The sequence below is a fragment of the Dipodomys spectabilis genome, unplaced genomic scaffold (genome assembly GCF_019054845.1).
Source record: "Dipodomys spectabilis isolate Male_0828 unplaced genomic scaffold, ASM1905484v1 ptg000001l, whole genome shotgun sequence".
Taxonomy (NCBI): domain Eukaryota; kingdom Metazoa; phylum Chordata; class Mammalia; order Rodentia; family Heteromyidae; genus Dipodomys; species Dipodomys spectabilis.
This window is the reverse complement of record NW_024870678.1, coordinates 10,255,016-10,282,909: the sequence shown is the minus strand read 5'-3', so window position 1 is coordinate 10,282,909 and position 27,894 is coordinate 10,255,016. Positions and strand designations below refer to the sequence as shown.

The 27,894-nt window shown below is 37.9% G+C and overlaps 1 protein-coding gene across 1 annotated transcript in view; it reads left to right on the top strand.

Moving 5' to 3' along the window:
* Positions 1-27,894, top strand: part of Fam184a (family with sequence similarity 184 member A) — a 90,823-nt gene that overhangs the window by 28,479 nt on the left and 34,450 nt on the right. Inside the window, exons 2-7 of the mRNA XM_042673690.1 lie at positions 9,246-10,100; positions 10,840-10,975; positions 12,096-12,277; positions 14,626-14,823; positions 19,043-19,165; positions 25,397-25,558. Of these exons, the coding sequence (XP_042529624.1) occupies positions 9,246-10,100; positions 10,840-10,975; positions 12,096-12,277; positions 14,626-14,823; positions 19,043-19,165; positions 25,397-25,558 (1,656 nt within the window). The remainder of the gene's footprint in view (positions 1-9,245; positions 10,101-10,839; positions 10,976-12,095; positions 12,278-14,625; positions 14,824-19,042; positions 19,166-25,396; positions 25,559-27,894) is intronic.

Below are 27,894 nucleotides of genomic sequence, written 5' to 3'. Positions count from 1 at the left end.
AGCTTTCTCCCCTTTTCTAATTCAAACCAAAAGAAATTGGACCAAGGGGAAAATAATGGAAGTAATTAATTTTCAGCCAGAGCTGCAGTGTTCTGTCTGGTGCAGCATCTGTTCCCAACCACTCACCTTGAATATCAGATCCGCAGTACAGTGCTATAGCAGACCCTATGCTACAGTCATTACTGGAAAAACAAAATATGAGGTTGGATATTGTGTAAGCTTGTGGATTAAAAGAGTTTGTATGTCATGTTGTGAGAAACTGTTAGTAAGATCCTCTTTAAATATCTAGTGGAGTAGTTGCTTTGTTCCTTCACCTTTCCTCCAGCCTTTTAGTTGTGAACCTCACCTTGAGCTTTTACCCTACACTCAGGAAAAGAAAGGGCAGAAATTCCACAGAAACGCACTCACACAAGCCCCTTTGATGGACTTGCCACACATGATCAGAGACTATACCTATTGTAAACAACATTTAATCCTTTTGGCAGTATTTTCTTCTTATTTCTTAATAGATTTAAGCTGAATAATTGAATAGGGTGTTATCAGTTTTGTTTTGAGGCTGGTAGACATTATTAGTGAAATTAAGAAGGCAGGCAATAACAGCAGGAAAGGCTAAGTACGAAGGCAGTCACAGAAAATTCTATAGTGTATACATATGATAAAAATATGCTGATGACAGGGGGGATTTAGAGAAGTAGTAGCAATGGCTGGGGAAATTTTTATTGATATTTAGTATTTCTTCAAATATATTATCTGAAAGAAATGAACATTCTTCTTGCTAGATACTCAAAAGCACCTACCATTTTTTCAATATAGTTTGAAGTAAATAAATTATTCATCAAGAAGAACATGAAAATAAACCCTAATTTGAAAGAGGTGGCAGGGACAAGTAATATAGTAAACACAGACTTGAATTTGTACTCATAATGTGCTATTACTCTAATTTTAGGATTATTTTTCTACTCCTCTACAGGATGTCATTGGTACTTTGATAGAGATTGTATTCAATATGCAGATCACCCAATAATGAGGCCATTTTCACAACATCATTTCTGCTGATCCATGACTGTGGGGAGTTTTTGCATTTTCTGTGTCTTCTGTTTCTCTTTTGTATGTTTTAAATTTTTCATTGTAGAGGTCTTTTACCTCTGTTAGATTCATTTGTAGGTTTGGGGGTCTCTTCTCATGTGTGTGGGATGGGGGTGGTGACAAGCTCTTCTAAATGGTATTTATTTTCTGATTTCTTTCTCAGCAAATGTATTTGCAATATAGAAAAGCTATTGATTTTTGTATGTTAATTTTGTATTTGGCTGCTTTGCTAAATTTGTACAAGTCTAAGGGTCTTTGGTAGCATCTCTTAAGTATAGAATCAGACCATCTGCAAATAGAGATTATGTCTTTTCTTCCTATCTATATCCCTTTTATTTCTTTCTCTGGCCTGATTTCCCTGTCCAAAATTTCAAATACAATATTGAAGAAGAATACACTATATTGAATTAGCAATGATAGGAAATGTTTTAGTTTTCCCCATTCAGTGTGATACTGGCTATAGGTGTGTTATTTCTAGTTTTTATTATGGTGGAGGTCTGATCCTTTTGTGAACCCAGTTTCTTCATAGCCTTTGTGTTGAAGGGATGTTGAGTGGTATCAAAGGCTTTTCTGCATTTATTTGAGATGATTATGTGATATTTGTCCTTTGTTATGTGCTATAATATAAGTATTGATTTGCATATGTTGGACTATCCTTGCATCTCTAGAATGAAAACAACTTGAGCATAGTGTATGATCTTTATAAAGTATTTTTGAGTATGGTTTGCAAGTATTTCATTGAGAATTTTTGTATCAGTGTTCATCAGGAATATTGGTGTATAGTTTTCTTTTCATGTTATTTTCCTATGAGGTTTCAGTATAATAGTAATTCTGGTTCATAGGATGGAATTGGAAGGATTCTCACCCTTTCTTTTTTTACAGAATTGTTTGAGGAGTACCCAGTGTTCTTTAAAGGTCTGGTAAAGTTCAGCAGTACATTTATATAGATCCAGGCTTTCCTTGTTGGAAGACTGTTTTCTATACTTCAGCCTCATTGCTTGTTAGGAACCATTGCAAAATAGCCTCTTTTTTTTTTTTTTTTTTTTTTTTTGCCAGTTCTGGGGCTTGAACTCAGGTCCTGGGTGCTGTCCCTGAGCCTCTTTGTCTCTTTGTGCTCAAGTCTAGCACTCTACTGCTTGAGCCATGGCACCACTTCCAGTTTTTTCTGAGTGGTTTATTGGAGATAAGAGTCTCATGGATTTTTCTGCCCAGATTGGTTTTGAACCATGATCCTTAGCTCTAAGCTAGGATTACAGGTGTGAGCCACCTGTGCCCAGCTTGCAAAATATTCTTAAAAGTTAAATTTGCTTTCATTTGAGGTATATTTTTGATGATTTCATAGTATTATGCTGTATAAATATAATACCAGTTATTTAATGATTCCCTTGCCTTAGTAGTAATAGCTTATTGGTAGAACACACAACAATGAAAGTCCAGTTGAAGTATTAAACTAAGAAACTAACATAGCACATTTTGTTTACTCTTGCACCTTATTAATAATGGATTCTTAAGTTTTTAGCTTTTTCAGTGAATGTACCTTATTTCTTTTTTTATTTTTTCATTTTTAAAATATTTTTTATTGTAAAGATACTGTACAGAGGGGTTACAGTTACATGAGTAACTTTGTTTTTCCCCTACCATCTCTTCCCTCCCCACCTCTCCAACTTCTCCCTCCTCCTCCCTCCCCCCGCCTCTCCCGCAAGATGTAAAGTTCATTTTCAACATAGTGTCATGTACATCTCATTGTTACAATAGGTCAACCTGATCCTTATTTTAGCATTTTGTTATTTCCCTTCCCCTCCCCAAATTAGAAAAATGTATATACAAGATGCAGGGCACCAAAATCAAATACAGTGAAAACTGGGGTTATACCATGGGGGAAAAACATACAAAAATTTTTTTTAAAAAAAAATCACACAGTACATCATAAGAATGTACCTTATTTCTATTGAGTTAGTTTGTAATGGGACATATTTATACATTGCCAGTGTATTTATCATTTCAGTCTGCCATAACAAAATGCCATAGACTAGTGGCTTACACAGGAACAGTTTCTTTCTCACAATCTAGAGGCTGGGAGATCCAGGTCTCTCTAGTGAAGGCTGTCTTCCTGGCTTCTTGATATGTCCTCACATGGCAAGTTCCTGCTTCATGAGGCCCCTTCCAGATGGATCCCCTTAGTCCCATCTCCAGCTACCATCTATCCAGGGATAGGGCTTCAAAATATGAATTTTGGAGGAATAAAATTCAATGTTGTAACTGCCTAGGATGAAAATTGTTTTAGAAATGACTTGATTTTTTTTCACCTAAGTAGCAATTTAAAAAGTATAATCTAGAATAGTTCCATTGTACCTGGGGGAAAGATTATCTCAAAATCTTAATAGAAAAGTAAAAGTAGCTTATTCATCTTGAAGTATGTAGTTAAATTATGCATTACTAGCATAAAAATGAAATTGCTGAGATGATTAGTTCATATTGCATGAATGTTCATAGCTCCAGAAAAGTTGTAAATGTCTTATAATGTCTTTTAAATTACTTGATGAGAAGAAGCATAAGAGAGGTTTCTTTTCCTATTTGGAAAATAATAACTAACTTTATGGATGAGCATTATGGTCACTTACTCTGAAGCTCTTCTAAAATTAGTCCCATTCTCTCCATAAATAAATGATAAAGCTAACAAGGGAGGCTTATCATATTTTAGTGCTTTATACTTTTTTCAAAAATAGTTACATAACATCATTAAATTTTTGGTTATATAGCAACAATGTTACTAACATGAAATATGTAGAAACCCTGGTTAATATTTGAAGAACCTGAAGCTTGGAGAAATTGAGTTCTTGTAAGGTAAAAAAATCCAGTTTAGGCCAGTTCTGCTTCCTCAAGTCCTATCTTCTCTATTCAGAGAACAGAGGGATTTTCACAGTACCTTGCTCTGAGCTGTACCAATTTAAAAAGATGTTGACACAATAGCCTTTATAATTATCTTGGAGAATAAACATTTGGAAGATACTATAGTTAGGCTGAACTTGAAAATCCAAATATATTCCCATTCAAAAATAATAAAACTTAACAGTATACTTCAATTAGTCACTTAATATTTAATTTTTATTGTCCCCCTTTAGGTTTTTATAAATTTATTTAATGCTTCTTTCCTGAAAGAAACCAATGTGTAGTTATTATGAATATATACTTCTATTATACTATCTTTAGAATCACATATTTGGTCTTCTGAATGTATACACCATAGTGGGAAACCTGTGGATTGTATAAAAGCTAGAGCAACTTCAGGCCTTATTTCTTTTTGGTTACCAATGTGGATGAACATGCCCTGCTTATGTCTAGATTAGAATACTAGGCGTTAGTAGTCTTTTCCACAATCTCAACTTCACTGTTGTAGTGGGAGACTAGGTAATTAGGCAATTCCTAAACACTTGGACATTGACAAATGGACATTGGTGTTTACCAAAACAAGCAGCAGCCATGTTTGGCTCTCATTTGTCATTTACTGACCTCTGGATTAGAATTTAAAGTGAAATAAAGCTCTTCGGTGTAACATGTTTCAATTATTCTTGTTACATAGGTGCTATTCTAACTCATTGCTTTAATTCCTATCTATCTCTCTTCCGTGTATTTGTTCATTTTTGGCAGTACTGGGATTTGAATTTAGGACCATGGCTAAGAGTATAGCAGGTGCTGTATCCTTCAACCCTTCCTCCAGCCCTTTTTGGCTTGAACTAATTTTTGGATTGGTTTTGGAACTGATCTCAATCTCCTCTTATATCTTTCACTCAGCTGGGATTATGAGCATGTACCATCATGCCAGACTTTTTATCATCTGGACTGGCCTTGAACCACAGTCCTTCCAGCCTCCACCTGTGAACTGGGATTATAGGCACTGAGTCCCCTCGGTTTTCAACTTTTTGAGTACCACAGTGCATTTGTATCTTTAATTTATTTTCTAGGCTATTATTTTCATACATCTTTCCAGCCTTGTTAACAGTACCCCTCCAATATAATGAATCAAATATTTGTTGAGTTTTAGGAAAGAATGATGAGAAATGGTGGGTATTAAGAAATGTAGACTCCAGCCAGTGGTGGTTGTCGATGACATATTAAAGCAGGCAGGACCTGAACTGACTCTTCAAAGACTGGAGGGAAATAAATAATGGAAATAGGAATTTTCCCATAAATCACTGACGAGGGGAAGCTTACATGTTGCTTCACTTCTCTTTTGATCCCCAAATAAGGAATCCCACCATGGAATGATTCCTTTCAAATTCATTTTCCAGATCAAAGTACTAACGATGTGACTTTGTTCTCTCCTGGGAATCTCTTTGAATTCAGTTTTCTTACTGTGAGGTTATTAGTAAGGCAAAGTGAGAATGGGAACAGATGTGCTCTGGAGGGGATGGAGGTATGTAGTGCAGTGTATACCAGTTGGTTTTTATTCTAGGAAACCTGACAAATGTACTTACTCTAGCTAGTTAGCTTGCTTTTTCTTAACTCTGTTTGCAATGGGATAAAACATGTTTTTGCTACACTTGTCCTCAGTGCAACTCAATACACTTTACCTCTCACTCTTCACCAGAATGTGTGTGGATCTTCTTACCAACAGCCAATTATCTATTAGACACCAACTAACTACCCTGTAATTCATGTCATATGACAACACTTGCCTAGAGATAATAGCAGATCTTATAAAAGTTGAGAATTCAGTCTCATGAAACTGTGCTCACTTCCGATGTCACTTGCAAGCAAGAGGTGATTACCTATATTCTCAACCAACTGGCTATAATATGTCTTGGAGTCTCACCACCTCCTCCTTCGGTTCAATTACCCTACTAGGATGACTCACAAAACTCAGGGGAACACATTTGTCCATTACTTTAAGAAGATACTAAAAGGATGCAGATGAAGAGGCAGGTGAGAGAGATGGTTAGGGCAAAGCATGCAAGAAGGCATGCAGAGCTTGTGTGCCTGCTTCCATGTATTCTATGGTGTGCTGGGCACACACCTTCCCAGTATCTCCATGTGCTCAGTAGCCCAGTAACTTTCTAAATTGTTTGCTTGAGTTTTTATGAAGGCTTTATTATGTAGTTGTGATTGATTAAATTCTTGGCCATTGCTGGTCAACTGGCCTTCAGCCTTTTCTCTCCTCTTTGGAGGTTAGGAAGGAGGTTGCGATGTGGATATGTCATTGTTGATTTATTCCTCTGGCATCCAGCCCTAGTCCTGAAGAAACCTACCAAAGTTACCTTATTAGAGCCAGTTTCTCCTGTCATCTAGGAAATTCCAAGGGAATCAGGAAGTCTGTGTCAGATAATTAGGAGCTCTTGTGTCAAGAACCAAGAGCAGAGACCAAATATATGTCCTTTTATTTTAAAATATCACAGAAATGTTGAATCTTTCCTACCCATTGACTGTATAGGCTGGTATGACTGTGGGATAGGAATAGCAAGCCACCCAGCTTTTTTAGGTGATAAACTACCATCAAGCTTAAATATATAGATGAAAAGAGTTTTCCAGAGGGTCTGTGTTAGGGATACCATTTGGAATTTGGAACTAGGGTACTTAGTAGTTTGAATAAGCACCTGCTGTGTGCACATATATTCCTGTGGACTCTTCAGGAGGATGAACGCAGGCACAGGTCCAAGCCTTAGGTGACAGTCATGGATATTGCAGTGTTTCTCCATGGAGATGTGAAGAAGACATCCGAAAAATGAATAGGAAGAGAGAATGTGAGGGTACAGGCAATACGTTGTTGTGTGTAATTATGAGTGGAGAAATCTCAGTGGAATCAACAAAATACACAATCTCAAGTGAAAATAAAACCTGCCTTAAGCACTCTCTGGTTCTAGCAATGGGACTTTCATAAAGGCTGAGGGAAAATAAGTCACCAGGTAAAAACATAACATTTAATACATGAAGGATAAAAAGTGTGAATTGTATTTTGACAGGAAACTCGTAGAAACTAGTGTTCTGGAAAACCATAGTACACTAAGCAGTCCAAGTTAGGTTTGAATTCCTGAAATGGAACTTGACTTTTTTTGTGTATATGCAGGTACTGGGCTTGAACTAATGGTCTGAGTGCTGTCCCTGAGCTTTTTGGCCCAAAGTTCGTGCCTTACCACTTGAAGCACAACTCCATTTCCAGCTCTTAAAAAAAAAATATATATATATATATATATATATGTATATATATATATATATATAGTCGTTCATTGGGCTTGAACTCAGGGTCTGGGTGCTGTCCCTGAGCTCTTTTGAACCACAGCATCACTTCCGTTTTTTTGGTGATTAATTTTTTCAGCCCAGCCTGGCTTTGAACCTAGATCCTCAGAGCTCAGCCTCCTGAGTCGCTAGGATTATAGGCGTGAGCCTCCAGTGCCCAGCTCTTTTTTTTGTTTGTTTGTTTGTTTTTGTTTTGGTTTGGTTTGGTTTTGGTTGTTGTTAATCAAAGATAGGAGTCTCATTGCCTGGGAGCTGATGGCTCACACCCGTAATCCTATCTGAGGCTGAGATCTACAGATCACAGTTCAAAGCCAGCCTGGGCAGGAAAGTCTGTGAGACTCCAATAAACCAATCAGAAAACCTGAAGTGGCAATGTGGCTCAAGTGGTAGAGCATTTGCCTTGAGCTGAAGAGCTGAGGAACAGTGCCCAGGCCCAGAGTTCAAGCCCCACAACGGACAAAAACAAAAAAGAGCCTTATGGACTTTCTGTCCAGGCTGGCTTCCTCAGATGTCAGCCACTCCTCAGTAGTTAGGATTATAGGTGTGTCAGAGACCAGTGCCTGGCTTGGAACTTGACTTCTTAAAGTAGCAAAGAAATTTCCATTCCTTTCTTTGTTTAGAAATTAGCAGATTTTCATTACTATAAATAAAATAGTTCTAAAAAACAGAAAAACAAACCATAGGAGAATAAGGAAATTTCTTTTTAATATATATTTATCTCCTTTCAACCTTTCCATATAGTATTTCTTTTTCTTCTTTTTATTATCTTCGTAGGTATACAGAGGAGTTGCAATTTAACAAAGCAGTTTATGAATACAATGCATCTTGATCAGTGTCAGCCCTTTCAACATTCCCACCAGTCTCTCCCTCCACGCACCTTCACTCAGTCTTCTTAATTTTGTAGGATATATTGAATTTTGACTGTATTCTCCCCCTCTTTTCTTCATTCCTCTATTTCTTTCCCCTTGACAACATCCCACCCCTTTTAAGTACCTGCTTCCTGATGTTTATTTTGTTGAACTTTGAGTTTGCTTTTCTAAGAAAATACCCTATTTCAGTTCTCCCTTGTATCTACTCTATTTCAGTTAATATATTTGTCTACACTTGCATACCCACCCAACTGTACACCCAACATACTTACAAGTTTATAAGCTACGTCTAGTTCCACACATAAAGGAGTTAATGCATCTTTGTTTCTCCAGGCCAACTTAACATAATTTTTTGGGTTTCTTTCCATTTCTTTATAAATGGTCTAATATCATTCTGATAGATGCATGAAATTCTATCATGTACATAGACCACATTTTCTTCATTAATCCATTGAGGGGCATTTCAAAACTTTTAAATATGTAAAAAGGACATAAACAGATAAAAGAGGGTTTTTTTGTGGGAAACATTTGGAGCCCAGTGCTTCCTCTAATGTAAAAGCACCTCTTATCTTTAAGATACTAAAGCATGGAAAATTTTTTTTTTTTGGTCCTTTCTAGTGGTAACTTAGAATGATCCCTAGGAAGATCGCCTTTCTCTTTAGCTAAGTGGCTTCCTTTGTCCTTTTTTCCTATTTTACTTGAGACACATCATTCTTAATTTTGAGTGCTTTCTGTGTTTCGAGACATGGCCTCAAATTATCTATGTAGCCACTAGATTCAAACTCTCAGTCCTCTTACCCAGTCTCCTACTGAGATTGCAGGAATGTGCCACCATGCTCAGCTAATTTTGAATACTTTAGAATCAGAATTGAAAAGTTTGTGCTAAAATAGTAATTTGCTAAGTAAATCAGTGAGTGTGGAATAATTTTCAGTATTTAATATTTAACATAACTAGTACTAATATATATGGAGGAGTAGCAACCCAAAGGGAAAAAAATAGCTTAAGTTGTAAAAGAATGTGGTTTGTTCAGTTCTTCTCCCTCCTTCAAACCAATGCAGGTAATATATGCCTTGAACACCAAAAATGATGAGCATGAATCTGCAATTCAAGCCCTCAAAGATGCTCATGAAGAAGAAATCCAACAAATTCTTGCAGAAACAAGAGAAAAAATACTACAGTATAAAAGCAAAGTAACAGAGGAGTCAGACCTTAAGAGAAAGATTCAAGTTCTAGAAGCATCCTTGGAAGATCACATTAAAATGAAACAGCAAGCTCTGACAGAATTTGAAGCCTATAAGCAGAGAGTGGAGGACATGCAGCTGTGTGCAGAAGCCCAGCATGTCCAGCGCATAGTGACCATGTCTAGAGAGGTAGAGGAGATCAGGAGAAAGTTTGAGGAAAGGTTGCAGAGCTTTGGACAGCTCCAAATACAGTTTGAAAAAGATAAACGATTGGCTTTGGAAGACTTACAAACAGCTCACCAAAGAGAGATACAAGAGCTGCTGAAGTCACAGCAGGATCACAGTGCCTCCATAAGCAAAAGCCAGGAGAAGGCCGAGGAGCTGCACAGGATGGAGCTGGAGGCCTTAAACAGGACTCTAGAGGAGCTCAGACTTGAAAAGAAAAAAACCATTGAGGATTATGAAGACAAGTTGAATAAAGCTCAGTCCTTTTATGAAAGGGAGCTTGATACTTTGAAAAGGTCACAGCTTTTTACAGCTGAAAGCCTGAAGGCTAGCAAAGAGAAGGAAGCCGATCTTCGAAAAGAATTTCAGGGACAAGAAGCAATCTTACGAAAAACCATAGGAAAACTAAAGACTGAGTTGCAGATGGTGCAGGATGAAGCAGGCAGTCTTCTCGATAAATGCCAGAAGCTGCAGGTGGCGCTTGCAACAGCAGAGAGCAATGTGCAGGTGAGTGAAGAGTAGACCTTTCAACTCCTGCCTTCCCTCATAGTGACTCCCTTGCCACTTTCCCTGTGGCTTCCTTTGCAGCTTTCTCTTGCTGCAACCTGGCTGGCTTCATTTTCACCACTTAAATTGTTTGGCCTTTTTTTTGTTTTTGTTTTTTTACCTTTTTATGAGGAAAACTCAACAAGGGATCATTTTTATTATCCTGTACCAATTCTGTCAGAATTGCAGATATCAAGGGCCCAAAAATATAACAAAAACCTGATAATTTATGAAAGGCTTTTAGTTAAACAACTTGCTTATATTTTGTTAAGTGGGTTAGGAGACTTAAAATATTAGTGTTTAATCATTGTTGTTTTTTCCTGTTCTCTTTTTTCTTTTGTTTTCTCTGGTATTTCCATTAGGCAATATTTAGATACTGAACAAAATTGATTGCTAAATTGAACAAGAGTAAGGTAGAGTATGGACCAGGCTAAAAAGGCACTGTAAGTTTTGTTCTGTTGGCATGGACAGCATTATCGCTTTGTTTTTTGTACCTGTAAGATATTAGACTATACAAGAGGGGGAGGAGTCCTATGACTTGTAAAGTGAGGTTGGAAGTATCTCCATCACCTACAGATTTAAAACAAAGCATCAGAAAATAAGACTTCTTGATGAGAGAGGGCTGAGACTTATATTTTTAGCGAATTATTTAGCTTAGTATCATTCTTGATTTTGATCATGTCTATTTCCTCTTGCTTAGGTTCTTCAGAAACAGCTTGACGATGCCAAGGAGGGAGAAATGGCCTTATTAAGCCGGCACAAAGAAGTGGAAAGTGAGCTAGCAGCTGCCAGAGAACGTTTACAACAGCAAGCTTCAGATCTTGTCCTCAAAGCCAGTATGTCTGACAAAGTTTCATGGAATACTCAGTGTTCCAGATAAATTTGAATATTTAAAAATGTCTTCTAGTTGAATATTTAAATTTTCTTCCCATATTTTAAAAATATTTGGAGTCTCTGCTAAAGAATTCTATTACTAATTATCCAAAAGAAGCAAATGAGGAGTGACTTATTTTTAACAGTATCTTTTTTCTAGAAAAACAAGGATTAGGATGTAAAACCACCTGTACTTAGTAAAAGCAAAAGGAAGCAATCTTTCAAAGAGACTTTGTCCTTTAAACATGCTTTGGAGTATTCCCATTAGTTGAACTGCATGTAACCCACAGTGCCTCATTTCACAATGCTTGTTGTTAAGGGTGTTTTTACAAATCAAAGCTGAGTTGCCCGTTCTGAAGTGACTAATGTGCTTGTTATGCAGTCCTTACTAGAGGACGAGAGGAGGATGGTCCAGGTCAAATGTGATGGAATATTGTGTCTGAGCATTTAATGTGGCTCATAAAGCAGTCTGAGGCCTTTGTTTGATTCTCATTGGTTCATTGGTCAATCCTAGATTTCCCTTCCCACAAAGCAGTTGTTTGTAGTAACCTTCAGACTGCACCAGAATAACTGAGAGTTGGTAAAACTACAGGTGTTGAGCTCTACCTTCATATGTTCTGACCTCTGGGTCTGCAGCAATGTGTTGCTGCTTGGCTAGGGTACTTTGAGGACCTCCTGTCTTAAACTATGCTTTCTATGTGACCCTGCTCTCACAGTGCAATTCTCTCTGTCTCTGTCTGTCTCTCACTGTCTGTCTCTTCCCACTTTTTACATAAACATCTGAGTTGCTTCTACTTCAACTTATATAGCTTGCAGACTTTAAAAAAAAAGTGAAGTAGTCATAGAGACCAGCATCACTGCTCTGAGAAAGGACTCCTTAATTTAAGAAAATTGGGCCAGAAGTGTTCCCCTGGTAAATACTTCCATTTTATAGAGTTAGGAAGGCAAAGAAAAACTTGCATGTGCAGCAATTTATTTTACTTAGATATAAAGTCCAATTATGTCATTAAATAAAACTGTCTTGTCTCAGGGCAGCTGAAGTATAAATTATAAATTAAGAGCATTTTCTTCTTCGTGGGCTAGGTCACATTGGAGTGCTTCAAGCAACTCAAATGACCCAGGAGGTTACAATTAAAGATTTAGAGTCAGAAAAATCAAGGGCCAATGAGAGATTATGTCAGCTTGAAGAAGAAAGAGCTTTTTTGGAAAGTAGAACTCAAAGTCTGGATGAAGAGCAGAAGCTGCAGGTTCTGGAGCTGGAAAAGGTAAAAAGTAAGAGGGCACCACACATCTTTTCCTTCCTTCAGCGCACACACACACACACGCACACACACACATATTTTGGTCCATCTTGGGGCTTGAACTCAGGGCCTGGGTGCTGTCCCTTAGCTTTTTTGCTCAAGGCTAGCACTCTACACTTTGAGATACAGATCCACTTCCAGTTTTCTTGTTAATTAAGAGTTTCACGGACTTTTCTGCCCAGGCTGGCTTCAAACTTCGATCCTTAGATCTCAGCCTCCTGAGTAGCTATGGTTACAGGCATGAGCCACTGGCACCTGGCTCATACAATGACATACATTTTAGCATGTCTCTTCTTATTCCTTTTTCCAGTTCATTGCTGACCTGGTAAGCTCTTCTTTTACCAACTCTATAGACTGCCTTTGCCTGAGCTTCCCTAGTTATTCACCTGGTTGGCATACTGCTGCTGGGTTAGTAGGTCTCAAATTACTGTTGTACCCGTTACCCACTGGCTTACAGTCTTGCCTTCTCTTCCCACTTCACTGTTTCTCAGGTTTTCCTCCCCTCCTGGCCCATGCATTCTTGCTTTGATTCTCCACCTGCATCCATTCCCTTACCACTGATGTTCCAGGATGTCCATTTCATCCCACACTTGTCCAATAACAGTGGGTATCACTGTTTAGTGGTGGCGGTGGAATCCTTAGATATAGGCCAGCTCTTTCTTTCAACTCAAGCTAAAGCTACCAGCACAGCTATGTTTATCACAGCATTATTCACCAGCCCAGATGCCCCTCAGTAGATGAATGGATCAAGAAAATATGATACATACATACATACATACAGATATATATATATATATATACACACACACACACATATATGTATATATATATTAAATGGAATTCTGTGCTTTCATCAGAAAGAATGATACTGCTCCATTTGTTAGGAAATTGAAATACTTGGAAAAAATCATATTAAGTGAAGTAAGCCAGACCCAAACAAATATAGGTCCTATGGTTTCTCTTATTTGCAATAATTAGTATATGTCTAGGATAATCTTATCAGATGAGCAGAAAAGATCAAAAGCTATGTACCTATGACCATATAAAACGATGCTAAACCGGGTGCTGGTGGCTCACACCTGTAATCTTAGCTACTCAGGAGGCTGAGATCTGAGGATCACGGTTCAAAGCCAGCCCGGGCAGGAAGACCGTGAGACGCCTATCTCCATTAAACCACCAGAAAACCTGAAGTGGTTCTGTAGCTCAAGTGATAGAGCACTCTCCTTGAGCTGAAGGGCGCAGGGACAGCGCCCAAGCCCAGAGTTCAAGCCCCACGACTGACCAAAAAAGAAAAGAGAGAGAGAGAGATGATGCCAATTGATAAGAAATGTACTCATTACCTTGTTCATGTAATTGTAATCCCTCTCTATGGTATTTTCACAATTTAAAAAAAAAACACTAAAAAAAAAAAAAAGATGATGCTAAGCAAAATGAACCCCAAGATATGAAACCAAGAGATTTTTATTTGTTGTTGTTTTTAATGTACTATGTGATCTTTTTTTTCTTTTGTATGTTCTTCCTCCTACGGTACATTCCTTTTGTCACTGTATTTGATTTGGTACCTTGCATCTTGTATATACAATTATCTAATTTGGGGAGGGGAAGGGGAATAACAAAATGCTGAAACAAGGACACAGGATGACCCATTGCAACCATGATACTCACAAGACACAATGTTGGAAATGAACCTTATAACTTTGGGGGGGAAACAATGCCCAAAAAGAAATGTACTCATTACCTTACTGATTGATGTAACTGTAACCTCTCTGTACAGCATCTTTACGAGAAAATAAAATTAAAAAACAAAACAAAACTGTATTGACTATAGGGAATGTGGCTTAATGGTAGAGTGCTTGCCTAGCATGCATGAAGCCCTGGGTTCAATTGCTCAATACCACATAAACAGGAAAAAAAACAAAGTGGTGCTGTGGCTCAAGTGCTATTCTTAAGCAAAAGAAGCTCAGGGAATAGTGCCCAGGCCCTGAATTCAAGCCCCAGGACTGGCAAAAAAAAAAAAAAAAAGTGTCAAATAATATCATTTGAATGGGTAACCATTTAGTATGCTGTTAGACACACAGGAAACTTTTATCTTTTAAGGTTGCATATTTGGTTCTAACTTAATACTGATAGTCAATTTTATTTCTTGCTTTGATATACTTTATTTTCCTCAATCACCTTGTTATCGTTTGAGAACTCCAGTGATCCATTCTCAGGTTTCAGTTCATTCAATTGTAGTTATTTGTAAGGTGTTTATATACTAATGGCAGTAATGAAAAAATACTATTTTTTTATTTTATTTGGTTTAATTTCAGAGAGTGAATGAAACAAAGAGAGCTCAGAAAGAATATTATGAAATAGAGCTCAAGAACTTGCAAAGTCGACTGGAAGAAGAGGTCTGTCAACTAAACGAAGCTCATTCTAAGACTCTGGAAGAACTAGCCTGGAAACATCACATAGCAATTGAGGCAGCTCACAGCAGTGCCATTAGAGACAAGAAGAAACTGCAAATGGTGAGTCAAAATTTGATTTATCATTGCATTTAAACTGGCCAGATTTCAGTAATGGTCCAAGATGACCTGTATTGTAGCGATATGATTTCTTCACTTTGATGCTTCCTGTAATTATTCATTAACTCATGGTTTAAATAGTGATATACATGAAAGTTCTCAGTCTAGAATGTAGTTTGTCAAATTGATACCAGACATTGCTACTTCATAAGACATAGAACCAGCACTCTTTTTTTTTTTTTTTTTGTCAGTCGTGGGGCTTGATCTCTGAGCCTGGATGCTGTCCCTCAGTTCTTCAGCTCAAGGCCAGCACTCTACTACATGAGCTACAGCACTACTTCTGGTTTTCTGGTGGTTAATTGGAGATAGTCTCATGGACTTCCCTGCCCAGGCTGACTTTGAACCATGATCCTCAGATCTTAGCCTCCTGAGTAGCTAGGATTACAGATGTGATCCACCTGCTCCCAGCTCAGCACTCTTTTAAATCATAACTTTCTCTCCAGAAAGCCACAACTTACTGAAGCACTTTTCTTGTAGATAGTTTCATTCCCTGGGAAAATGATGTGTGTGTGTGTGTGTGTGTGTGTGTGTGTGTGTGTGTGTGTGTGTGTGTGTTTGTACTTTCCTCAATAAAATAACGTGCCTACTAGTGGTACTACATGGCCGACAGTATTGCACAATAGAAAAAGCAGAGTGTGCATATTGTGTGGCAGACCTAGGCCTTACCCTGTTCTTTGATTACTAGCTGCACTAGCTTAGGCCCCTATGCCTCTGCCTTCTCATGGGACAGAGGGGAGGATGCTAAATGAGATAAAGGATTGAGCACCCAGACACATGCTAGCACAGGGTGGTAAGTAGTGTTACTTGCCAGTATTTCTTACCACGTACCAATAACAATATTGAAATTATGTACTATAAAGTTGTAATGCTTTACATAATTTTTTCTACCTAAACCTATGACAGTGCTTTGGGTCTAATTAATATACCTGTTTTACTAATGTGAGGCACAAGCTTAGGCACCTAGAACCTGTAACACTCAGTGAGATTTTGAACTCAGGTCTTAGGTCTGGTAAACCCCAAGGGATTTAAACACCCCATCATACAAGCATTTGTTAATAATTGCTGTGATGTATACGTTTTATGCAATAGCATTCTCTGGTTTCCAGAGAACTTTCTTAATGCCCATTCATGACTTGAAAGTTGGTATCATTTTAATCATATAGGGGGTAAATTTCTATTTTTTGGCTGTGTGCTGGTAGCTTACGCCTGTAATCCTAGCTACACAGGAGGCTGTGATCTTAGAATCATGGTTCAAAGCCAGCTCAGGCAGGAAAGTCCATGAGACTCTTTTTTTTTTTGTCGGTCGTGGGGCTTGAACTCTGGGCTTGGGTGCTGTCCCTGTGCTCTTCAGCTCAAGGTGAGCACTCTACCACTTGAGCCACAGCGCCACTTCCGATCCATGAGACTCTTGTTTCCAATTAACTATCAGAAAACCAGAAATGGCTGTGTGGCTCAAGTGGTAGAGCACTCACCTTAAGCTGAAGAGCTAAGGGACAGCACCTAGGCCCAGAGTTCAAGCCCCACAACCAACAATATAGATAGATAGATAGATAGATAGATAGATAGATAGATAGATAGATAGATAGATAGATAGATAGATAGATAGATAGAAAGAAAGAATATATGTTAAAATATGAATCAAATGGCTTATAAAGAGCCAAAAACCTAATAGGGTGTGAATTTAGTTCTTCTGCCTATGTGTTCCTCCTTTGTTGGCACAAGCTGAAAAAAGATATTTTAAGGTCTAAAAATTAGAAATTTAGATAAGACTTTCTCCTAGAATGTTAATCTGTCTAAACTTACTACTTATTATGACACATATTTCTGAACAGTGACTGTAGTTTTCACCAGGCAGCTCCACTTTCCAGGCCAGTTGGTGCTGTGGCACAAGGGCACTCTGCAGCTCTGGATGCATGCCCACATCCTCAGGGCTACCTAGCAAAGGACCAAATGGCAACGCTGCTTCTCTAGTTTCTTTCCTAGCTGTCTTTTGTTATTTTTCATTTCTACATTTAGATTCACCCTAACTTTCTCCTTCATTTTATTGGAGCATTAAATTATTTTATTGGAACATTGAATTTGTAGCCAAAACTAGCCTCCTACCAGGATAGTTTTTTTTTTTTTTGAGTACCAAATAACTTTTTCTTTCCATAGCATTTACCTAAAGATGGCTTGTCTACTTTATATATAGTTATCCAAAAGGACTATATTTTCTGTCATAAGAGTATGTGCACAGGAATTGAAGTAGCAAAAAAGACTGCTGTCTTTTTTTTTTTTTGGTTATGGGGCTTGAACTCAGGGTCCAGGTGCTGTCTCGGAACTTTTTCCCTCAAGCCTATCCCTCTACCACTTTAAGCCACAGCTCCACTTCCAGTTTTCTGGTAGTTAATTGAAGGTAAGAATCTCACAGAGCCAGGCTCCAGTGGCTCACGCCTGTAATCCTAGTTACTCAGGAAGCTGAGATCTGAGGACTGCAGTTCAAAGCCAGCCCAGGGAAGAAAGTCTGTGAGATTCTTATCTCCAATTAACCACCATAAAACCAGAAGTAGCACTGTCACTCAAGTGGTAGAGCACTAGCCTTGAACTGAAGAGCTCAGGGACAGCACCCAGGCCTCATGACCAACCAGAAAAAAAAAAGTTTCACAGACCAGACTTTACTGCCCAGGCTGGGTTCCAACCTCGATCTTCAAACCTCAGCCTCCTAAGTAGCTAGGATTATAGAACATGATTGGAAAAAAGTACATTAGCCAGTAGAGTAGGAACAAATCATACATCTAATCCCTAAAAGGCCCAGTGTTTACTGATGCTAGTCTGACTTCACGTAGTCACAAGTTGTTTTACTCTTTTGTTGCTGGTGGTAGTTGTGAGGCTTGAACTTGGGGCCTGGGCACTGTTCCTGAGCTCTTTTGCTCAAGGTTAGCACTCTACCACTTTGAGCCAGCTCTGCTTCCAGTTTGGGGGTAATTAATTGAAGACAAGAGTCTTGTGGACTTTTTTGCCTGGGCTGGCTTTGAACCGGGATCCTCACATCTCAACCTCCTGGGTAGCTAGTATTACAGTCATGAGCCACCAGCGCCAGGCTGCAACTGCTGCCTTTACAAAAGACAAATTACCTCTTTGTTGGCATCTTGGAGCTTGGATCTCAAGACAGGTACGACTTTTCCCTAGTACAAATGTCAGTGTACCTAAGCTATAACAGGAACAATATGATTTATGCAGAATACCTGCTTTTCTGCTGATAGTTTGCAATTGTGGTAGAAGCCAGGAAGACGATACTTATGTAGAAAATCCCCTTTCATAAGAAGAAGAAAAGAAGTAGCAGAGAAGGAGAAAACCACCAACAAGAATAGGGCACAGAATTTCTCTGGTGCTTTTCTGATAGTCAGCATTGCAGATGTGTTGTTGAATTTAAGAGTGTTCTGTATCTGAAACTTGTGCCTGATCTGATGTCAGCTAAGAACTCAGTTTTCATTGTTCACATCCGGCTCTCTATTACTTGAGTCACTCTATACCTTCAATTCTGATTTTTTTTTTTTTTTACTGGTTAATTGGAAGTTAGAGTTTCATGGAGCAAATGTGTACCCAATATGTCTTCAAATTAAGACTCTTAGATCACAGTCCCCTGAGGAGCTAGGATCATAGCCATGAGCCTATAAGTAGTGCTTACCTACTTTTCTGGTTTTTTAATAATCTAGACGAGTTATATAGCCTCACGATTTTAATAGTTTTTAAAGGCTATATCATAGGTGATTCAGAATGATGAAATGTTAGCCACTAGAATTGAGTTAGGTTCATTCTTTTTTGTTGTTGTTGGTCATGGGCCTGAACTCTGGGCCTGGGCGCAGTCCCTCAGATCTTTAGCTCAAGGCTAGGGCTCTAGCACTTGAGCCACAGTGCCACTTCTGGCTTTTTCTGCTTATGTGGTGCAGAGGAATTGAACCCAGGGCCTCATTCATGCATGGCAAGCACTCTACCACTGAGCCACCTTCCCAGCCCCAGTAGGTTCATTCTTTAACTCTGGTATTATTTAAGGTCAAAGCTAATTTGGTGAGAAAAATTATCAAAATATAAAGGAGAATATACTTCAGAAGAATATCTTCTGGTTTTCAAGGACTACAATATGTGTATTTAAAATAATTTTTAATTCATTTTCTTTCATAAGGAATTGGAGGAACAATATAAAAAGGAAAAGCTACATATGGAAGAGGATAAGAATCAACTTCAACTAGAGCTAGAAAACCTGAAGGACGTACTAGAAGACAAGCTGAATACAGCCAATCAAGAGGCAAGAATCCTTTGAGCCTATCAATTACAATATACTCACATATACACATAGAGACACACATACACCATATACACACATACATCACATACACATCCACCATACACACACTCCATATACACACACACCCCATATGCACACACACACATACATATGCACAGACACACCTGCACACATGTGCACACACACATACACATATAGACCATATACATAAATACATATACACCATACACATATACACTCATACACCATACACACACATTCACACACACATACTCCTTTCTCTGTAACTTATACTGGTGATTCTGTCTACATGAGTGGGCCTTCGTGAAGGTAACATATTCAAGTAAAATTAAAGAATCTTTAAAGAACTTTAGTTGGCGCTGATTGTTTTGTAAGAATTTGGTTGTAACTCACTAAGTTAACATGTACCAAGGGGAATGAAATGTGTTGTTGTTGTTGGGGAAAAGCAAAACAAAGAAGATTGTCACCTTACTGGGAATTAGACCAGGCATCTTTGCCTTTTTGCAAAACATTATCTTAGTCTTCTAACACTGTGTCTCATTTTTAAAGGGAGAAAATAGTTTGTGACTTCTAGATTTTGGCCTCTGAAGTAAATAAATGAAATATTCTTTAGCCTGGAAAAGAAAAGGCTCAGAACAGGATAAACACACATGTTTTGATTTTTTAAAAACCTGCAGATAACATAATGTAAAGGCCAGTTACAAAATTTGCTCCTTCTCTTTCCACTTATGTCTCAGATGAGGCTATGTGCTGGGACCCCTCCCAGCTGTCATCCTTCCATGGCTTGTGGGGTGATCTCCCTCAGGCTAGTTCCAGCCTTGACATATGTCATCTTGTCAGCTCCTCCTACCCTAACTACTATTACTGTCATCAAGTCCTTCTTACCACTCTGTCTCTGCCCATAGAAGCCATCCGAAATGTGCACCGAGGTGCACAAGTGCCCCTGGACAGTCCCTCCCCCTATTTGAGTTATCTTTAAACCTCTGCCCAGAGAAAGTGTGAAATGCTCCCTTTGGGAACAAGGCTTTTATTGATCCTAGCCTAGCCTGGCTTCTGTTGCCCTAGATCTTCTGCTGGCTTCATAATTGCATACCTCTCTCAGTAGACCCTGACCTTCCTAGTTGCTATGTCCCGTCTCCATTACAGGCACTTCACTGACCATCTGTGTGTCCCTCTCAGATCCCGCAGGTTCCCTCTTCCAATTTTAAGTGGTTTAAGTATTCTTCCAGCCTACATATTGTAACTTCACTGACAGGAGTATTGTCAACTTGTTTTTCTTCTAGCTACACTTTCAGTTATATTTTCTAGTCCTGCTAATGTCTTGGTGCCTCTTTGAATGGATCCCAGGAATCTGCCTGGTTCAGCCTTCCATATGGTTCTGCTCTCCCCTCATCTGGGATGTCTTTTTGGATGTCTTTCTCTTGTCCTGCTTTGCTGAGTAGGGTCTATAGAGACTGTAAACATTGTCGTTTTGCTTCCTGATCTGAAAGGGAAGGATATCAACATTTTTCAGTTAATTAAGATGCTTCCCTAGAGTTTCATTTTGTAAGTGCCCTTTATTAGATTAGGGAAATTCCCTACTAATGATAGTCTCATTTTAAAGAATCATGAATAGATGTCGTTTTCTGAACCTGTTATAATCATGCTTTTCAAAATTGCTAATGTGGTACCTTATACAAATCAACTTGGTCAGATTTAAATCAACCTTGAATATTTGAAGTATGTCCTAGTTAAATATATTATCTTTTAAATAAAATGCTAGATTCCATTTGCTATTTGTAGTAGGATTCTTGAGACTGGGTTCAAGTAAGGCTGCTTTGTGCTCTTTCATATTATACTTTCATGATTTTCAAGTCAAAGTTATACTAGCTTCATAAAATTAAGTAGGACACAGGCCTTCGGTTTTTTGGAAGAGGTGTGAAAGGTTGAAATTATTTTTCAGCATCGGTTGCGTTGTGGTTGGGAACTGGTTTATACCAATGTAATTTTTGGAACGTGTTCAAGTTAGCTTTGTGACCTAGAACAAGAGAGAAATTAAATGTTCTGAACATAGTCAATTGTTTCATGCAGTAGAAACAACATGCCTGTCCATAAAAGTCAGGATTTATACTATTTCCTTCAATCCTGTCTGTGTTTATTCTGACATTGACCTTTATGTCCTGTTGTTTGCTAAAAACTTGACACCATGTTGATTTTCTAATTTCCCCTTAGATTCTGTCAATATTTGCTTTGTGCATTAAGTAACATTTCCATATTTTTATGATTTAGGAAAGCACTTGTTAAGTAATGCTATTTTCTGGGTGGTGGCAAAACTTTAACAAAACATCAAGAAACTCACAGCTGTTATGATTTGAGTCCATAGAAAGAGGATTTTTTTTTACCAAATAGTTTCATAAAAGCCCTGGAAAATAATATTGGAGATTTCAAAACTGTGAAATGGAAGATAGTCTTTGAAATTTACCAGATATAGAAATATCAAAGTTAATATGGATATGAAGAATAATGTTAAGTACAGTCATTGGTAAACAGGTTTCAGTGTCTTGGCAAACCATGAATATTTCTCTACTTCATCACTATTAATAATTTTATACTTTGTTATTTACCCACCAGTAGAGCTATCACTCATCTAAACACAGCAACCAAATGTGCTTCCACACATTGCCAAATGTTCTTTGGGAGCTGTTGACCCCAAGAGAATTACTACACTTAATTATAAGATATACATGGGGCTTGACAAAGAAATATAGTAGAAAGGAAGCTGAAGACAAATTGTGAGGGAATTTTGTTCAAGGCAAAGATTGTGGGCTTTCGCTGATGATACTTATATTAAAAAGAGCCACCACACTATCAGTAGTGATAGTTTTAGAAAAAAGAATTGTGGTAGAAATATGACCTGTGTGGGAAGGGAGGTGGTGATCAGAGGTAGATTGACGACTTAAGATTCTATTACAGTAGACGGGCCCTGGGATGTGATTTGCAGCTTTGCAAACTGGGAGTAGAAAGGCTTATGCAAAAGTAAAACTTAGAAAGTTTTATGAAGTGAGTCAAGTATTATTTGGACAGATAATGATGCTGCTATTGGAAGAAGAAATTATAGCAAGGAAAGTTTATGAGAATTACAAGATATTGAGTTGTTTGGATATGCTCATTCTGAATGCATCATGAGACATCTTACAAGAACAGAGTGGAAAGTTAAGGCTTAGAGCTAAAAACGAGGTATTCCTAGTGAGACTAGAACTCTGGTCAGTGTCTTTAAGTCTTTAAGTCTCTCAGGCTACCCATGGTAGCTGATGAATACAGTGAGGAAGGGGAGGACCAGTACTGAGTTAATAGAGCCAGGAAAAAAAATAATAATTGAGAAGCAGCAGTAGCATGAGGACAAAGATGAATGGATATCAGAAAACTATGAAAAGAGTTGATGTCACACATTACTTAGAAGCCAGAGTATGAAGCCCGAAAAGAGTACACTAGGATGTGTAATCAGGAATTCCCTGAGCAAAGTTCTACAGCTTCAATGAAAAAGGATGGATTCTAACATTCCTGGTTTAATTTGTATAGTATCCCTCTGTATAAGTGGAAGAGGTGAGGAAAATAAAGTTAAATTTTTTTCAATCTCAACACTGAAAAAAACATCCCAAATGTGTTAAGGACTGAAATGTGTATTTGATTTCATAATGTACAGGTAAAATATGAAAATACACATTTGACAAGCTTAGGACAAAGAAGACTTTCTGACAAGATACTAAACTCATAAATTCAAAACAGAGGGCTGGGAAGATGGCTCAGTGGTAGAGTGCTTGCCTTGCATGCATAAGGCCCTGGGTTCGATTCCTGAGCACCATATGAACAGAAAAAGCTGGAAGTGGTGCTGTGGCTCAAGTGGTAGAGTGCTAGCCTTGAGCTGAAGAGCTGAGGGACAGCGCCCAGGCCCAGAGTTCAGGGCCCATAACCGACCAAAAAAAAAAAAAAATATATATATATATATATATATATAAATTCAAAACAGATAATGTTTGTACAATTAAAGCTAAAACTTCTCCATATCAAAACAGACCGTAATTAGAATTAAAAGAGAAAAATTGGGAGGGATGGAGTTAAGTAGTTGACAAATTGTATAACTCACTAAGAATTCATGTCTTTAATATTGTAAGAGTGTTTACAAAGCAATAAGAAAAATATAGACACTATGATTCTGTAGGGTAAAAATAGGAAAATCAACTTTAGTGTTTGCCATAATTTAAGAAGGAGAAATGAAATGAATTTTGATGGTATTCCATTACATATATTAACAGTGATAAAAATTAAGTGAGACCAAACAGAGTTGATGAGAGTACAGAAATAAACACTCAGAAGTTGCTGAGCGCAACATAAAATTGTATAAACTTGCCAGAAAGGAACTCAGCAGCATGTGTGGGAGCTGTAGATAGGCAAGTAGTTTTACTCAGCCATTTCAGTTTTGTGTTGGAAACTTACGCAAATAATTAAAGAGTACTGACACATTTTCAGCACTGTTTACAGAAGAAATTTAGAAATAATTTAAGTTTCCACAGAACCATCTCCCTAAAAAAAGGAAGTCTTTCCCTGATTCACACGTAAACGTTGTTTATGCCCCTCTATACCTGGAGCTGCTTCCACACCTAAGGAACTGCCCTCTTCAGCTCAGAGGCACAATAATGGCCTAACAGTGACCCTGGTATACTATAAAACTCCAGAAACAGAAGCTATTGTAGGGAGGGGAGGACCTTCTAGAAGTTAAATACATATTGAGACGCTAAAGAGATTTTATTTCTTAGTTGCTATTGTTTATATTTTTCAGTAATTGTCTCATTCATTTATGCAGTAATTTTTTTTTTTTTTTTTGGGTCCAGTCGTGGGGCCTGAACTCTGGGCTTGAGTGCTGTCCCTCAGCTCTTCAGCTCAAGGCTAGCACTCTACCACTTGAGCCACAGCGCCACTTCCGGCTTTTTTCTTTTTGCTTATGTGGTGCTGAGGAATCGAACCCAGGGCCTCAGGCATGCAAGGCAAGCGCTCTACCACTGAGCCAACTTCCCAGCCCTGCAGTAAATATTTAGTGGAAGTTTACTACTGAAAGACTGGAAGTAGATTATGCCTGAAATATTACCTATTGGGGAAGCAGAAATTGGGAGGATTGCAGTTCAAGGCCAACTTGGGTAAAAAGTGAGACTTCATGTCAATAGACACTGAGTATAGTAGTTCATATCTGCCATTCAGCTGTAAAGGAAGCCTAAATAGAATCACTCCACACTGGCCCCAGGAAAAACAAGTGACTGCAGTAAAATAAATAAATAAAGCAAAAAGATTAGAGGTGTGGCCCAAATTGAAGAACACTTGCCTAACAAGTAAAAAGCCCTGAGTTCGGATTTTATTATACAGAGAGAGAGAGACAGAAGACAGAGAGAGAGAGAGACAGAGTTAGAGAGAAAGAAACTAGAACTGGAAAGCTTTCATAATTTTCTTTGTAATATCTATATTTTTAAGGAGAAATACCCAGGTATTATTTTTAAATGACCAAGTGTAATTTTTGTAGCGTTTTCATAGGACTGTTTTTTAAAACTTTTAATTAAACATTTTCCTAGACAATTTGAAGTATGGCATTCATGGATTTGATTCTTACTATTAGACAGCAGTGATCTGCCCTGTAATAAGTTGTCCATTTGCCCCTAATTTCAAGAGGATAGAAATTCAACTCTTAAGAGATTTCATGAGACAAGTTTTATATGGAAACAGAAATCACAACTTATTCTATAGGCTGTGTGTACCAAAGATCCATATTGACAGAGCTGCCTCTTTTGTGGTTAGCAAAAAACTGGACTCAAATAGAATTTTTTAAAAGTATTTTAAAAGAATGTTTTAAAAGTATTTTTAATCTTTAATATAGTCTTTATCTTGCTTTAGTTTCTTTCAACTGGTGATTTATTATATGATTGAACCAAGAATTCTCTTTAAGCTAAGAACTTGAGGGGTATATCCATTTCTTTACATGGTGGTCCTGGAAAAAGGAAAGCATAAACACAAGGTCTTTTCACAAAACAACCCATGATAAAAGTTTATCACCCTAAGTTGAGTGCTTCCTCCACGTTCATGAAGAAAGCATCCATTCAGTAACAAAACAACTCAAGAAAACTTTTAAGAAGCTGTGGAGTTGTCACCATGAGGCATATATATGTAAAGTACCCTGTTTCCTTGCAGATTGGCCGCCTCCAAGACCTGGTAAGGAAAAGTGAACAAGGGCTTGGCTCTGCTGAAGGACTCATTGCTAGTCTTCAAGATTCCCAGGGAAGGCTGCAGAAAGAGCTTGACTTGACTAAAGGCAGGCTAAAGGAGACCAAGGAGGCTCTGTTAACTGTCAAGGTAATCGCATAACTTTACTGTCATCTTAAACAGCACAATGAAAATATAATTTAGCTACTTTGCCCCAACCTTACTTCAATCTCATGATATATAATTAGTGTGTAAATTTCTTGAGTTTCCAGTACAAAATACTTCAAACTAGGTCACTTAAAGGAAGAGAAATTTGTTCTCTTGAAGTTTTTGAAGCCAGAAGTTTAAAATCAAGGTACTGGCAGGGCACTTAACTCTCTGTAACTCTCCTTAACTCTCTGTAGGAGAGTTCTCCTTTGCATTTCCCAGCTTTTGATAACCTCAGGCATTCCTCCCAGTTGACCACATAATTGCTGACTTCACATTGTATCTTACAAGTTTACTAGTCATATTGGATTAAGTGCTTCCTTTACTGGAGTGATCTTGTTTTCACTGACCCTGTTTCCAAATAAAGTTACCTTCTGAGGGTGGGGTGAGCCAGACTGTTAATCCTTCGTGAAATCTTTTTGGAGACACGGTTCAACCCATAATATGTTCAAATATAGTATGTACAAATTATTTTACTGGTGAGACTTGGAGTTTACATATATAGCCAATATGTCTTTCTTTTGCCTTTCCTTTTCATTCAGGAAGCAAAGCAGTTTTCAGCTGCTTAGTTGAGAAAAGATCCAAGGAATATAATAGCAAGGAGCCCTTCCTAACCTTTTCCTGCAGAGGTGATCTGGAGTGTTGATCCTGTTTGAATTCCACATCCACTGTTCAGGGTTCAGGGGAAAGCCTCAGCCCCCTCATCTGCACAATGAAGGATGGGAGGGTGATAATAATAGCATTACTGTAATAATTGAATGTCATAGACTTACTACAGCACAGTGCTTATCAGAGCAGAAACAGTAACTGTTAAGCTTCTTAATTTTGTTTTTTGTTTGCATAGAGCTGGTAACATTCTAAAACATGTAAACAAGGACAGTTGTGGATATTGGCACACCTACACTGTGCACATTATCTAAGGTAGAATTGTGTTGGTTACTATTATACTACTTTTATTTTTGAAATGTGACAAAATAAGTAAGATTATTATGTTTATCTTTCTCTGGTGCTATGTGATATGATAGTGTTCACAAAAATAAGAAAAAAGGTAGCATTTAGAGTTATTATACTATAGAGTTTGGTAAATTTAAAATGTTATGCCAAATACTGCCTATAACCTCAGTGGAAGCATTCTACATCATAACACTTAATTGATGACAAGACTACATTAATAAGTTTTTTCCCCCATTGGCAAAAAAAAGGAAGATGATATTTTAAGGTAGTAAACTGATTGTTTCGTTTTTTTTATTTTTTGTCTTTTTTTCTTTTTAAGTTTTTCTTTTTTCTTTTTTAATATATATATATTTATTGTAAAAATGTTGTACAGAGGAGTTACAGTTACATGAGTAGGGTAATAAGTTACATTTTGTAGCAACCATTGTGAAGAGTTGCAGTTTGTGTGTAATTTGTGTGTGTGTGTGTGTGTGTGTGTGTGTGTGCGCGTGCATTGAGTAAGAAGGCAAAGACGGTTCTGGAGATCAAACCCCTGGCCTGTGTGTGCCTGGCAAATGTTATGCCACTAAATTATGCTCCTCCAACTGAAATACTTTTCATGACTGTTGATTGAAAGTAGATTGTGTTACTATAGTACATGGAGTTTCTAAGTCTCTCTCCTTGATGTATCCAAATTCCTGACTTAAAGTATTTTGTTGAGTTTATAAAATGCCGGAGATATTTTATTTCCTTCCCTCTACCTATCGTGCCACTGTCAGCTTATGGATTTCATTTCCTGAAAGTTCTTATCTCAAATTCAGTCCTATCAAATAGTAGAAAATAGTAATAATCAGCTGTTCATTTGATAAAGTGCTTTGCATTGAGTAAAAGAAATACTTTTGGCCAGGTGCCAGTCTGTACTCATAGCTACTCAGGAGACTGAGATATGAGGATCATGGTTTGAAGGGTACAAAAGTTGTGAGACTCTTCATCACCAAAAAGCTGAAAGTGGAGGTGTGGCTGAAGGGTAAAATGGTAGCCTAGAGTAAAAAAGTTCAAGCTCTAAGACCAGCGCGTGCGTGCACACACACACACACACACACACACACACACACACACACATATCACACATGCTTTTAAGTAATTCTACTCTATTTAATTCTACCTACGGTAGAAAAAAATTTTGTCTTACAATCAGAATATTGGAACAGAACAGTTAGCTGAATTTAGCTTTCAGCAGTTACTGCTTAAAGGCCAAATCATCAGTATTGGATAGAATTTCAGTATTGATTTGCTTTTCTCTATTAATCTGAATATGCCCCCACAAACAGCCACACCAAGCTGTT